The 15,846-nt window shown below is 40.7% G+C and overlaps 1 protein-coding gene across 1 annotated transcript in view; it reads left to right on the plus strand.

Annotated features, from left to right (window-relative positions):
* trpc5a (transient receptor potential cation channel, subfamily C, member 5a) overlaps positions 1–11,778 on the plus strand; it is a 184,152-nt gene extending 172,374 nt beyond the window's left edge. The window contains exon 18 of the mRNA XM_047608558.1: positions 6,776–11,778. Within this exon, the coding sequence (XP_047464514.1) occupies positions 6,776–7,792 (1,017 nt within the window). The 3' untranslated portion in view covers positions 7,793–11,778. The remainder of the gene's footprint in view (positions 1–6,775) is intronic.
* The last annotated feature ends 4,068 nt before the right edge of the window (positions 11,779–15,846 follow it).

Genomic DNA, 15,846 nt, shown 5'->3' on the forward strand with positions numbered 1-15,846 from the left:
CCAAGCATGAAGGCCTTGCTCTCACTGATGTTCTTCTACATGGACCTAACATGAACAACACTCTGGTGGGTGTCCTGATGTGCTTCCGCAAAGAGCAGGTAGCTGTAACAGCAGATATTCAACAGATGTTCTTCTGTTTCAATGTCCAAGAAGACCATCGTGACTTCTTAAGGTTTCTATGGTTTAAGGATAATGATCAAACCAAGAAGATCATCGAATATCCTATGAAAGTGCATGTGTTTGGCAACTTGCCCTCTCCTGCAGTGGGCATCTATAGCTTGAGGAAGGCAGCTCTGCATGGAGAAAAATAACATGAGAAATTTCTATGTAGACGATGGTCTAGCCTCATTCCCCACTGACGAAAAGGCAAATGGGAATGAATGGGACGCTCCCATGGGACCTAAAAGGTCCAGTCTTCTTGGCCACAGAGACCTGCCCACAGCCAGAACCTTTTGTTCTCATATACCCTGATTCTGACACAGATGTGTGCCCACAGATTGCAGCATTTACAAGTAAAACTGCTGAAGGTGAGCTTAGTTCACATAGATTTGAGCATTTTTCCAGATGGAAAACCCTATGCCAGGCCACGGCCAAGCCCACACACAGAGTCAGGTCCTTCACTAAAACACACACAAAAACACAAACACCAAGACAGCTGAGCTGACACAAGCAAAGACAGTTATTATTAAAGCTGCTCAAAGGGATGCCTTTCCAGAGGAAAATAAGAACCCAACGAAAGGTGTTGTGGTCCCAAAATCAAGCTCTCTCAGAAAACTGAGCCCGTTGATGTAGCTGGTGTGCTGAGAGTAGGAGGATGCACGCCCTTTTCTGATGGACCCTGGGAAGAGAGACAGCCTATCATTGTTCCCCGAAAGCATCACAACTACTTCTCAGGTGTCATATACAAGTGTGTAGTGTGTAAAAAGTTGAGAGGAAGAACAGAAATACAAAAAATATCAAGTTTACCAGAAGAACAGGTCAGTCCAGGTCCTCCCTTCACTAATGTTGGTGATGTGTTTGGCCCATGCACTGTTAGCTCACGAAGAACTTGGGGGAGTGTTACAGAAAACAAACGCTGGGTAAGCGTCTCATACAGACGTGGAAGGTTGCCTTTTGCGTCGGTATCAGACGTCTAGGGACGTAAAAAGGTAGGGTAGTTTAGGCTTTTTTTTGCTATCGAAAACATCCGAATAAAAGTTTACTTCTCAGAATCGAAGGAGGAAAAGTTAAAAGTGATGGCCACAACATGAAGCTACTTTATTGTTGAATTAGCAGTGATACTCGGATGTGTTTGTTAAGAAAAGTTGACAATCTCATTAAAAGAAATGTTTAAAATAGTGAGAAAAACACTTCCAGGCACAGTGTCCTTGATTCTCCAATCAGATTAAAGATCGCAGCGTCATATATTGCCGCGAACGGGTTATTATTGTAGTGAATGGAGGGCTGCAGCCTCTGCTCTAAACGTCATTAATGCCGCGATTTACATTGAAGTAAACTGAGTACACAGAGCGTCTCATACAGACATGGAAGGGTACCTTTTGCCTCAAGATCCGTTTTGAAACGTTGCTGAACACGGTATGTCATTGAACACACCCTCTTTCGGCGGGATAAAGGTGCCATGTAAAAACAGTAAAAACACGCCAAAAATAGCACTAATAATACTATTAATCTTGTAGTTACTATTAATCTCTACTCAAGATATAAACAGATAGGTTGGGAATATAACTTTCTGTTTGAAAATGAGTGGATATATGTTTTCTGAACCCTACCATCATCCTAACCCTGAAGAACAATTCAGGAACTACATTTTTTTTCTCGAGTCACAATACACAACAGCTTGCTGCGCCATACATTTTGTAGTTCTGATGTATTCTCTCTATTATATAAATTTGTGACTGTGATCTTAGCAAACTTTGCATGGGCTTTAGGGCCTGTGGAGCACAACTGTTTGATCAGATTTCATCTTTGTCATTGTCAATCAGGTTTTTTCAAGATTTCAACTCTAGTCAATAGCACCACCTGTTAGTTTGCCCTCAGGTATTATAGTATAGGTCAATAATTTTCCAAAACCGTTGACCCTATGACTGTAGCATGTTTTGTTGTTGAACAGTAAGCCTTCAAATGTGTCCCACGTACAAGGTTCAAGGGCACACCTGAGGAGCAGGACCCGCCCACAACTCTCATACTGACATATGTTGCTCCCCAGGTCAAGACCTTTCAAACAATGTCATCACTGTTGTTCTATGACAAAGTTTAATTTTCATCTGGTTCTCAGCCATGGCTGTCTCAGGTGTACATCCAAAGACCTCCTTCTGGGCCAAGCTCGATGAAATCAGTCAAACATATTTTAGGGGATATTTAGTCAACAAATTCAAGATATTAATTTTTGTCTTCTACATAGTCATACTTATAAATTAAGACCATTTCACAGCTAATTTGCCCCATAAACCAATTCATGTTTCACAGGTCATATTTTGCCATTTACAAAAACTCTTTAACCCCTCCCCCCGTCTCAAAGGATTATCTTTGATGATCAAGAATATAAGGGGTAAATCCATCAGGATTACACCCTTCCAATGGCATGACAACAGTCAAATCGGGTGGCATTTTTGTCTTGACTGAGATCACAGCAGAAAGAAAAAATGTCTCTTAGCCACTGGCTCAGGGTCAGCATGAAGGCAATGAAGGTCACACACTTTCCTTGCTCACAGTTATTTTATTTGATCAAACAGATGTACAACCAAAATATGCAGCCATACAAACAATGGTAGATAACTACAAACTAGAGCATCAAAAATGACAGTTTCTGATTATATATCCAAAATATAGACAAAACTTTGTGATTCTATCACTGAACAGCCTGTGCATGCATTTATAGTTGGTTATAAAATATAGTTACAGTGTACATTTTATGTTATACTGTGAACTTCACACTGTTGTAGTGAGGTTGGCATTTTCGTTATGCACACAGAGATATATGAGGATCACTTTGATTTTTCATGTGTACCACAGAACCTTCAAATATTTCCAGTTTAGCAGTTTAATGTCATATAGAAATCTGTACAAACCATGACAATGGCTTCATCCCTGATGGATGCCACGTTGTGGTTCTTCTTACGGCCATTTTTATACATACCTGATGTAAATGCTATGGCAAACTACTTCCTATAGTTGGTACAGTAGTGACTGGAAAGACTACAATCAAGACTCACTTATTGTTATATATCAAATGTATGTTTTGGAAAGCATTTGATGTAGTGACATGTACATAAGTGGCTCATTCCAAAGATTAGTCACGCTATCAAAATAGTGTGACTCCTGTGTGTAGCCAACATATTATCAATAAGAGAAGACCTGGCATCTTTCCACTTTAGCAGGACTCCGTGTTTCTGATCTCCCAATCAGTGGTAGCCAACTCAGACGACGTCTCACAAGTCACTGCTGCATCCTCTTCTCCTTCCTCCAACAACTGAAGGAGCTCCTGATGAAGCACTAACAGAAAAAATAAAGAAATAAAGAAACCCTGCCACAAAGTGAACTAAATACTGTAGGTGGCATGGCTTAGGACTGCACAACAACATACACATTTCTGCCTAACTCAACTATAACAACAACTATAAATGTCAACTTAAAAAATGAAATCAACAAATCAACAAAGTAGGTAAAGTACCTTTTGTTGGGTTGACACTGGCAACATCACAACTAGGTCCTTCACCTGGACATTGATGTTGATCAGTTGACTCTGAAGAAAAGAGATTGAATATTTACTTACTGAAAATCTTTGGTGAATAAAAGTTGTGAGCATGAATACTGACCATGTGCCAAGCCACTAGTACTTCGACTAGATGACGGCCTTTGAGGAATAACATCTCCAGTCTGTCACATTTTTTTCCAGCATACTGGTCTTGGCTGAGGTTCACCCTGTGTCTCATTCTACACAATTAACAAGAAAAAACTGCAACACTTAAAATACAGTCCATGATTAAAGCAAAGATTATCAAACATCTTAAGTTAATTTCACAGAAATTGTATGTACACACACACACATACATATATATATAAATCTAAATAATACAACTTTGACTCCCCACAATAAATTAAACAAGAGTGTCCCCTCTGTAACAACTGTTTCCCCTACATCACTTTTAAAAATAATAATGTTACCTCCATATCCTGAAGAAGTTCGTTGGCACCCTGAAGCTCTTCCTCCAACTCAAGGTCCTCTGAATCACTAATTTTTCAAACTAAAGAGTAAAGACATTTTGAAAGAACTCAGTGAGACAAATGAACACATAACGAAAGCAATCCACATGACATAACAACATTGATAATAACAATGGTGGGGCTATTTGGCTATTTTGCAAAATACAACTGCTTTAATGTTTGTAATAGATTTAATCCATCATTGGATGATTAAATAGCTAATGCTGCAGTAGCCGCGTGTAGTTGTTACAATACTCTATTTAGCAAGCATGATGAAGGACATAGTAGTCATTTTTAAAGGTCTTAAACTGCTTCCAAAATCAGACCCCTCTGTGGAAAAAAAATGCAAAACTTTAGTGAATCATTCTTACCTTACTTTCTAAAACATATATCACTTTCTCAAAGTAGTCATATATTTTTTACATACCTGCATTGCAATCAATCAATTTCTTCTTCTTCTAAGAAGGTCTCCCCGTTCTCCCATCAACCTTTGCGTACACTGGTTGTGTCTGATTGGTTGAAGTTCAGAGCGTCCAAAACTGACGAGAGTGGTGAATAATCTATAAATGTTTTTTATGTGTGAAATGAAAATAATAACCCTAACAAAGCATTATGTACACTTTATTGTTGAATTAGCAGTGATACTCGGATGTGTTTGTGTTGAGAAACGTTGACGATCTCATTAAAAGAAATGCTTAAAATAGTGAGAAAAACACTTCCGGGCACATTGTCCTCGGTTCTCCAATCAGAATTAAGCTCGCAGCGTCATATTATGCCGCGAACGGTTTATTAATGTAGTGAATGGAGGGCTGCAGCCTCTGCTCTAAGCGTCTCTTATCGCCGCGAGCGGATTTACATCGAAGTTGATTAAGAACCCAGAGCATCTTATACAGACGTGGAAGGGTACCTTTTACGTCAGTATCAGACGTCTAAGGGCGTGACAAATCGTCGGTATATTACGCCTTCTATTGGGAATGAGAACGGGTTGCAACGCTTGCATAATGGTATTTTCGGCATATAAAACTAATTTGTAAATTTTATTTGTCCAGTTTTACAGTGTCTCTCAAGTAAATACTATGACCGGATCCTCTGGGTCAGTTTTTCTTGGGACCTGTTGTCTATCTGCTCCCTCTCTCCCCTCCCCTCCTCCTCCATCTTCTTGTGAGGGTCTCTGGTCTGGAGTGCTGAATATCTGACCTGTGAAGTTCTAAGCTACATCTGCTGTCGTGGCCTTATCAACCAGCCCAGTCTTCATGGCCTGGAGTGCTGTGTATCAGACCTGTGGAGCCCCATAAATTACATCTGCCCCAGTCTTCATGGCCTCCTCCAGTTATCCACTCCTACCTGGATAAACAATTCACCAACCTCCCCATGAATCCTCTTATACTCTCAAACTGTCACATAAGATCAATCATCAGCTATATGTTGTATTACTAGATTCTACATTCATACTTTCCTTCAGCTTGATGTATGTATCTATGACAGAACTTTGTTTATCTTGTTTCTCCTGCTCTTCTTTTCTCTCTATCTTCTCTGTTTCTATCCGGCTGGCCTTCGGCAGATGGGTCCCTCCATATGAGCTGGGTTCTGCTCAAGGCTTCTTCCTGTTAAAAGGGAGTTTTTCCTTAGTCACTGTCGCCCTCAGGCTTGCTCTTGAGACTTAAGGCTGGTTTTTGCGTCATGAGACAGTTTGTATTGTTACTGGCGAATTAAGTTGAATTGAAATAAATATAGCTAGATAAAAGATGCTTATGCTAAGAGCTTTACTGAGAAGTAAGGTTAGCCATACAATACTGTAGTGTAGTGTTATTGTTGTGACTGAAATAGTTACCATAACTTTGTCAAAACAACCACTTCGATAAACTTATCTGACTGCCCTACAGAACATAACTTAAGGTATGATTACCTAACACCACAACACCAGGTTTTGGTGCCTGGATTCCATTTCTGCTGCAATGTGTTTACTTTACTGGGGGGACTGGCAGCTGTGGCTCAGTAGGTAGGTAGAGTGGGTTGTCCACAAACGAAAGGTTTAGCGGTTCAATCCCCAGAGTGTGCCATATACTGAAGCGTCACTGGTGTGTGAATGTGTGTGTGTTTTTGTGAGCGAATCGGTGGATGTGTCTCTGACTGTAAAAGCAATTTGAGTACCTTTGAGTAGGTAGAAAAGGGCTATATAAAAGCAAGACCATTTACCATTGTCATGTCTTTGGCTTTTGGGAGCCTACTAAAAATATATCTCAGACTGCTTTTCAAATCTGTTGGGACAGTCAATGGCACGGTGGTTCATGAACCACAAAAGGAAAAATTGGGAAACTGCTCCATAGCTCTTCCAAGCTTCCAAGCCTCCTAATTTATGATACAGTTTCCTCTTTCCCCTTTTGAGTAATGAATACAGATTACTGCCACTTGCTGATATGAAGAGCTTATTTACCTTGATGCAAATTTATAAGGTTTGTACCATCTTATTGTTGGCTAGTGCAAAGACAAAGGCATTGTGAGGTTAAGACCTGGTAGTGCTTTGATGGTGGTTTGTGTCTGAACTCATTATAGTTTCTCTCTCTCTCTTCAGGAATTGAAGCAGGATATCTCCAGTTTCCGCTATGAGGTCCTCGATCTTCTCGGCAACCGGCGTCCTCCCCGACGCCACTACTCCTCATCCAGTGAGACGACAAGAGACGATGGTGCCATGGCCTCTGAGGACGACAGTGAATCAGTTGATGGCAGTGGAACCCAGAGATCAAAGAGCGTCAGTTTCCTGACTCCTGCAGAGGACGACGCAAGACCAACGCCAACACTTGGTGTGTCTGCACTGGTGCGCTCCATTTCTGGGATGACCCAGTTAGAAAGAGAGCAAGAGGGGGAGGGGGAGGAGCTGGAGGAAGGTATTGGGTGGGGGGAAGGGGAGGAGGAGGAGGAGGGGAAACCAAAGAGCAACGGGCTGAAGACAACTGTCATCCCTCCATCCTCCACCACCGTTATCCCCTCACCATCGTCATCATTCTCCTCATCATTTGTTCGCACAAGGAACTGCCTGCAGCGGCTCTCAGCTCCCAAGACAAAGGCGGACTCATTCAAGCGCCTCTCTTACCTGTTCTCCCGCTCCAAACGCAAAGCCCCCCCCCTGCCTCTTCCTCTCCAATCTCCACCCTCCTACACCATCTCAGATGGGTTGCTTCGCCCTCTGGGGAGCCATAGCCGCTCTGACTTCGGACTCAGTGGTGTGACCAGAAGCGAGACTTACCTGAACGAGGTGGGCCGCTCAGTCGGCATCCCTACCCCGTCGTTCTCTCCTCGGAGAACTAATGGGCGGGACACACTCCTAACATTGCCCCTCCCTCCTCCATGTCCCTGCCAATCTCTGCATTGTGCTTCCAATATGTCAGAGTCTAGCTCACGCCTCCTGGACTCCAGCGAGGATGTTTTCCAGGGTGGAGGTGTGGGAGGAATGAGTGAGGGCGAAGCAGTCAGAGGAGGGGAAAGAGGATTAGGAGGAGTGATGATGATGGGTGGGTGGGTGGGACCCTGTGAAGATGTCATAGAGGACAGCTGCGAGGTTATAGAGGACTCCGTCACCACACAGCTATAGGAGAGAAGGACTATCAAACTGTTTTTGTTCATTTTGGGGTTTGTTTTTTTTGCAAAATTGCTTAAAACATGCTGAGGCGGAGAGAACATTGGGGATCCAACAGAATCTTGCAAGAGTGGGTTCTGAAAGTTCAATAGTTGTTGTGGTAACGTCAGTGAAGATAAGGGAATCCTGAGTGGCAGATGTTCATGAAGACAGTTTGACATCTAGTTTTCTGGGAATGTTCAGGGGCTAGCTAACCCACAACCGACCCAGCTTTAGTTTAAGACTTATTTAGACTTAATTTATCTGAAATTACACAATGCATAGAGATTGGTAGCAAGATAATGGCTGGGTAACTAAATGAAGAAAATATAAATACATAACAGAAACAAAGTCTATATCACTATGCAACTAAATTACAATGCATAAATTGCATGCATAAAAACCATGTCATTTCTGAAAACAGCCTTAATGAAAATTTATTCTTTGGAGGTAGTGAATACTTACAAGAGGCAGCATAAAGCTACACTATAGCCTGTGCTGTAACCTGATGTGCAGCCCCAGAAGTATAACTACATGTCACAGCAACGCAGACCGCAACGGCTGTGGCTGATCTGAAATGCTTTTCATTGTTCATTCACCTCAGCGGACATCGAAAAATAATAATGCTTCCTTGTTTTAGCTGCCTGGCATTTCTACAGTGGTCTAAAGTGGTGCAACAACAATGCCAAAACACCAGCACACAGGTTTAAATTCTTTCACCAGTATATCCTTCCACAGCATAGGCTTCACAGAGTATAAAACACAACATAAGCCAAGCTTTAGCACACTTATAATCTGCCAAAATGTAAAAGGTTTCACTGTAGGCAATTTTCAGACTAACCTGGTGAAATACAGGAAAAGAAAATGATATGTTACTGTAATAAAAAAAAAAAAAACACACTTTGAACTTCAGATTGTGGCTCCAGACCCGTTAAATTACAGTAGAAACTGTAGTTATTATTGAGGAGACAGGTACCACTAGAATCACCTCAGAAGTTTCATAACATTGTCTGCGGGGCAATTATTATGAATCTGCAGATTGCTTTTTATTATTTATTTTCTGCCACATTCCATCATGTGCATAGTCAGGTCCAGACAGAGTGATGCCAAACTGTCTTTATTAAATGTCTGTCATTCTCGATGCATGACAAGAATGCCACCAGAGAGTTCAGTGTTTTTTTCTTTTCTCTGGAAGAGTCAAACACGCTCGATTACTGGAATTACTCTGACTATTTTCTTTAAACAGACTTTGAATTGGAACAACAATGGAATTAAACCCTGCTCTGAATTCGAGTGGAACTGCAGCTTTTAATGGGACAAATTCAAAATTTAAATTGCAAGTGGAATATCCTTCCCTTTAAGCCCGGAGTGATGGATTTAAAGTCGACCAAATGGATGAAATGGAGCCAACTCTTTGCTGTTGTCAGTGGCCTGCGTCCTCTCTCTTTGCATCAAAAAGGGCCAAGGAACTTTATTTTATGCTAAGAACAGTTATACTAGTAATAATAATAAGAGACATATAATGGTAGTAGTAATAATAATAATAATAATAATGACTATTCTGGTTACTAAAGACTCTCTTTGCTTCTCTTTGAGTTGCCTATGATATCCTAGCTTCTCATTCAGCTCTTCCTTAATACGTGCCTGGTGAATTACATGTGTGGTGATTTATTGTGAGGTGGACAGATAATGAATGGATGGAAAGTTGAATGGATGGATGGATGGATGGAAGTAGGGAGAGAGGGAGATAGAGAGGAAGGAATGCTGGGTGTTTTCTAGAAGATGGAGATAAAGGGAGGACAGAAAGACCAAAGGAAGTAACAAGGAAGATTTAAAGTTAGTAAGCGAGGAAAAGTGAAGAGACGATTGCTCTCTGTCTGACTGGGAAATCTATTACAAAGGGGAATTTCACCAGAATTTCATAATAATTTTATTTAATTTTTTCTTGAAGTCAGTGACTTCAAAAGGTTGGCATGAGCAGAGGCTGTTGAACTTTACTCTGGTTAATATATGATTGTCAGAGGTAAAGTAGAGAAATTATGCATGTTTGATCAAATGTTGTTCTGAAGTAAAACAGAAAAAAAAGAAAAAAAAAGGAAAACACAGATACCTGCAACGCACACATGTAAACACACAGATCAGCCTGTGTGATGGGTAGCTCGTGGCCAAATGTTTTGCCCTTTGTCAGTCCTCAGCAGGATGACGTCGCCTCTCCCTCCATATTTCTTTATTAATTTTATCTGTTTTTGTCCTATTTTTTTATTTATTTTAAATAAAAAAATCAGTAGACGACATAACCTCACTACCAGCTGTCTCAGCTGCCTCATAAAACAACATTCCAAAATGTCACAGGGTATCCATGGAGACCTGATTACCCACTCAGCATCCTGTAATGATAATGTCACGTCCAGAGCAGAAAAGCTGTAATGATGCTGGGTATCCAGCACTTATTAGCTGGCTGGCTGGCTGCGGGGACACAGTACTTCATGGTGACACTTTTTTTTAGTATTTAACAATCAATTCCGTGTTGTTTCACATCCCGACAACAATAGAGATGGGCAAATGTGTAAATGTGGATGTGCCAACATGATATGATTTCTGTTGAGCTTGCACGTGCCAGGGGCCCGTTTCAGAAAGCTGGTTTTGTTGAAAATTCTGACTCTGTTAACCCTGAAAACTCTGGCTTCTCCGTTTCAGAAAGAAACCCAGAGAGAGCAGGCTAACTGAAGCCTGTTTCAAACAGAGAGGTTATTTAATTAGTTGGTTACCATGGTAACCGAGTCTGTGAACCTAATCTTGTCATTAGCAGGTTTTCTTCAGGGAACCTCAAATTTCTCTCTGGCTCCACCCCCTGACAGAGTTTTAGTTCTGCAATTAATTTATAAAAGAAAAAACATTCATCCAACGTAGTTCAACAATACAATTAGGTGGCGCCAGTACAAAACAGTTACCATGTACCTTTCAGTTATGAAAGGTACAATGACAAATTGGCAGCATATGGGAGGGTGAACAGGAGTTAAATACTGCAGGAGCTTGATAAGATGATGAGATGCAGGTGTGAGAGTAGGTCAGGTGAGGAGCAGTAGGGGAATGGTTGGAGAATTAGATCAACTATGTCCAGCCTGAACAGACAGGGGAGACAGACAAAAACAGACACAGAACATGAAAGGCAGGAAAACACCAGCAAAAACACATGGTAAAAGACAAACCTGGCACATCCTAACAGGTACTAACAGGTGCATCATTCAGAAAAATTCTTTTAGATGGTATATAATACACTCACGATTGTACTTAATGAAGTGGCTAGTAAGTGTATGTACAGATATACATACAGCTTATCCATACATCCCATGTTCTGTTGGCACAGACACTCATATTACTCTTTGATCTTTTAAAGCTGCATGAAACAATATTTTGTTGATTAAGAGCAATAATACATTTCTTATAAAAGTCATTTCTCATGAAATATTCTGGGACTACTTATTTTAGCTTGACCTTTCAGCCTCTTTTAGCTCTTGTTTTCGATTCATTTCAGTGTATCAAACCCTAGCGTTGTTGGTCTTCCTGGCTTAGGAATGTACTGAGTGACTTTTCAGCCAAAGTACTTGTGACATTTGTATTTTAAAAGATCACAGAGAAGAAAAACTAAAAAATCCCAATAGGTTTTTGTGTTATGTTGTGTAACGAGTTAGGACCCAAATGCAGGGCACAAGGCAGGCATGTAAACTTACAAAATCTGAAATGGAAGTGCTGCATGGTAGGCAGGTAAAATACAAAACAAATACAAAAACATCCAAGTAAAAAGAGAAACAAAGAACAAATTGAATGGCAGGACTACACAGATCAGGTGTAACATTATGACCACCTGCTGAATATTGTGTAGGTCTCCCTCATGCCTTCAAAACAGTTCTGACGCATCCTCCTGTGGTGTCTGGCAACAGCATGTTATTAGTGGGGGCTTTTGGGAGGTGAGACTTCTCTGTTGATCATCCCACAGATACCTGTACTTGATCAGTTTTGGATCCAGTGAAGTTGGAGGCCAGGTCAACATCTCGTGCTGCTTTTCATGTTTTTTTAGTTGTTCCTAAACCATTTTTGTGTGTGTACCTGTGCCAGACTGCATCTTGCTGGGGATGTCTGCTGCCATCAAGGAGTGTCATTGCTATGGGGTTGGGTTGCCTGGTATAGTCTAGGTGTGTGATACATGTCTAAGTAACATCCACACAAATGCCAGGTGCAAAGGTTTCCCAGCAGAACATTGAATTGTCACTGGATGGTCAATATTATTTACTTCTCCTTTCAGTGGTTTTAATGTTGTGGCTGACAGACGCGGGGCTGAGGCTCCTGAGGGGGAGTTATTGATAAGCTGAATGTCTTTGATTGAGTCAGTGCTGCCTTGTGTGTGCTGCTGTTAAAAGTTCAACATGTAGAAAATCAAGCCTCAAACCTCCTGGGCTCTTGGCCTTAGATTTAGCAGGCACAGTCAGTTTCAGAAAACTTTATTTGTCCTCGGGGTACAAGACACATGCGAGCAGTGTGACGTCAAAGTACAAAACACTTTAAAGAAATGAAAAATGTAACTATCCACACTATATACAAAAAACTATAGCATAAAATGTTTTGACTTTTCAAATTGTCCATGGAGGATGTAAACATGACTGTAAGAGTAAAAAAATTAAAGTGTAAATGTAAACAGGAAGTACGGGGATTAAATATTTATATATTATTTATATTTATATAAATATTTATATTATGTACATTTGACCCAGAATATCTCAACTGACCTAGGATTCGTGACAATAAAGGAATATAGTACTTAGCCTGTTTCTGCTGGAATCTTGGATTAATAAATGAAAGTTGATGGATAATTGACAGTTCGGGTAGTCCGCTTAAGGTCAAGCGTGCAGACTTGACAAGGTTATTGACCTTTATGGGTCCTCCAGGATATGTTGACGTTCTAGTACTATTAACAATGAGCACCTGTCCAATACACCACATGTCCTTAGTGAGGCTGCAGGCTTTCAAGTAATCAATGATTTGATCATTCAGCTCATAGGTTGGTCATATTACCAGCATTAAGGTATTTGTGGCAGTTGTTCTGTAAGTTTGTAAATCTGACTATATTTGTACTGACTAGGTTGGCCTTCATAGTTTCTCTGTTCTGGCTGATGCAAACCTTTACCAATTGCTGCTTTCTTTCTGGTTGAAATAAATCAATCCTTTCTGAGCATGTTTGCTCCACATGTGGTAAACATCAGATGAGGAGTTTGTAGGAAGAACAGAAACATGGAGGTAGAAAAACAACCTACTGAAACCGTATCTTCTTTTACTGAATCAGTTCAGTGGTGGAGAGAAGGTTGTGAGAAAAACAACTTCTTCATCTTCTTCCTTTTTTCTTCTGTTTCTTCTTGGTCTTCTTTTTCCCTTTTGACTTCTTTTCCTTATTCTTCTTATTGTCCTGCTTCCTGTCTTCATTTTCTTGTGTCCATTTTCTTTTCCTTCTTCCTGTATTCTTCTTCTCTTTCTGTCTTCTTATTCTTCTCTGTCGTCTTTATCTTGTTTTCCTTCTACTTCTTCTTCTTGCTATCTTTTTCTCCTGTTTCTTCTTTTTTGTTCTTCTCTTCATCTCTATCTTCTTCTTATTCTTCTTCTTATACGCTGTCCTCTTCTTTTTCAATGTGTTCTTCTATTCATTGTCCTTTCTCTTTTTCTCCTAGTTGTTCTTATCTTTCTACTTTACCTCCTTCTCATTTCTTTTCTTCTTCCTCCTCTTTCTCTCTATTCTTCTATAAACAATGATGGAATCCACATGGATAAAAACATTTAAAACAGAAACATTGTGGTCTTCTTCTACTCAGACAATTCAGTGTTTGCAAAAGCTGGAGGGAAAACTTCTCCTCTTATATTCCTTGCCCATGGAAGGGTATCGGTCAACTACTTCTGCTTAATCAATTCAGTTTTCTTAGTAATATTAGTAAAAGGTATTCTTCCGTAATATTTCCAAACGATTAAACGCCTCACTGTGGGTGGAAGCACTTTTACCACATGGGGTAAAGTTGTTACCATGACATGATAACTGATAGTTCAACATAACATAACAACTCTTCCCAAAGTATTTTTGTATTGATAAATTATCAATTTCTTCATGTTGTTTTGAAATTGTAGATGAGATTCTGACTGTAAAGGGCCAAAACTATTTGGTGCTTCTACTCATCACACATTCCCGTTCAAAGTGGCAGACATACAGCTATACAGTCGAAGATATCATTCAGGTTACCCTGTCACTCTATAAAGGGATTTTGAGCTTTAAAAACAAAAAACTGTCCTTGTTTTTCTTTGTTTTTATCGATTTCCACATGGATGAATGTATGACTGTATTATTTTTCTAGAACTGGACGGCTTGCGCACGTTGTTGACTCTTTAATAAAGGCATCCTTAGAAAAATCTACATTGTGTTAGGACTATTTCTTTGACTTCCAACATTTCTGGTATATAAAAAAGTATTTGGCAAAATAGTGTCCAAGGTGCTGTGGATGTTTGACCAGTTTCATACCAACAGTAGTGTGGATTGTGTCGTCATGGTGTTTCTTGTCAATTGTGTTTCCTTATCGGCTGAGGGAGGGATGTAAATACAAACAGTGCGTCTGCCCATAGAGTCCCAAAGCTGGGCACTGTGGTCCCATGAACCAGGTATCCAAAGCACCTCCAATGACACACTCTCTCTGGGTACCAACAAGCGCACACAGTCCATCGATCCTGCTGCCGAAGGCCTCATGTTCCCTGTGAGCACAGATGACACCGCCAACCCGAAGCTCCTTCTCCATTCCTCCACCGCCAACTCCAGCCTGGCATCCAAAGCACTTCTGAAGTTCAGAGGGAGTCTCAGGCCTCACTTCGGGCAGTTCAGGGGACAGCGCTAGCAGCCAACAGCAGGAACACACCAATGGACACAGTGGCCATTCCGGTCAATGACCAACGACAGCCAAAAAACAAAAAGTCCAGAAAAAAACTAAATAAAAAACAGCAAAAAAAGACAAAAACTACCAAAAACCATTTGATTGGTTTAAGGCACAGAAAAAACAACAAGTCAAACAAAAAAACAACCAACACACTAAGAATAACCTAAAAAGGTTATTCCTGATCCTGAAGAAGAGTTCAGGAACTACATTTTTTTCTGAGTTACAGTACACAAAAGCTTGCTATATATATATTTTGTAGTTCTGATGTATTCTCTCTATTATGTAAAATTATGACTGTCATCTTAGCAAACTTTGGAAGGGTTTTAGGGCACGGGGAGCACAACTGTTTGATCAGATTTCATCTTTGTCATTGGTAAGAGGGTGAAATCAGGTTTCTTCAAGGTTTCAACACTAGTCAATAGTGCCACCTATTAGTTTGCCCTCAGGTGTTGTAGTAGAGGTCAATACTTTTCCAAAACCGTTGACTCCGTGTCTGTAGCATGTTTTGTTGAACAGTAAGCCTTCAAATGTGTCTCAGGTACAAGGTTCAAAAGTCACACCTGAGGAGCATAACCCACCCACAACTCTCATATTGACATATGTTACTCCCCAGGTCAAGACTGTTATGTTTACAGACACAGACAGGAACAGTAATATTGAGACACTACACTGTATGGCCAGCGAGGGCGCTGTAAGAGTGTGATAGTGGATTGAAACTGAGTGAGAAGCGAAGAAGAGAGTTCAGGAAGAGCCCCCGATACTGTTTGAGACGTGGCGGAAGATTTTCGACAATTATGTAATTGTCGTCATTCATGCACAAGGAAACGCATGGCTGGATGCAAGGCGACGCGCAGTGTTACTCCATTGCCTGGGTCCGGAAGGACAACGGCTTTTCTTCACTTTGCCAGACCAAGTTCTTCAGATGTGGCTCCAACAAGCACTTGGCTAATGATAAAAACTGTCCAGCTTCTTCAGTGGACTGCATTTTGGCATTATGGTATGTAAATCTGCTGTAAGTGAAGAGAAGTTGTAGTCCGTGAGCTAGCTGTACTGTGGGTGGATAACATTAAA

This window comes from Mugil cephalus, chromosome 1 (assembly GCF_022458985.1).
Source record: "Mugil cephalus isolate CIBA_MC_2020 chromosome 1, CIBA_Mcephalus_1.1, whole genome shotgun sequence".
Classification (NCBI taxonomy): Eukaryota; Metazoa; Chordata; class Actinopteri; order Mugiliformes; family Mugilidae; genus Mugil; species Mugil cephalus.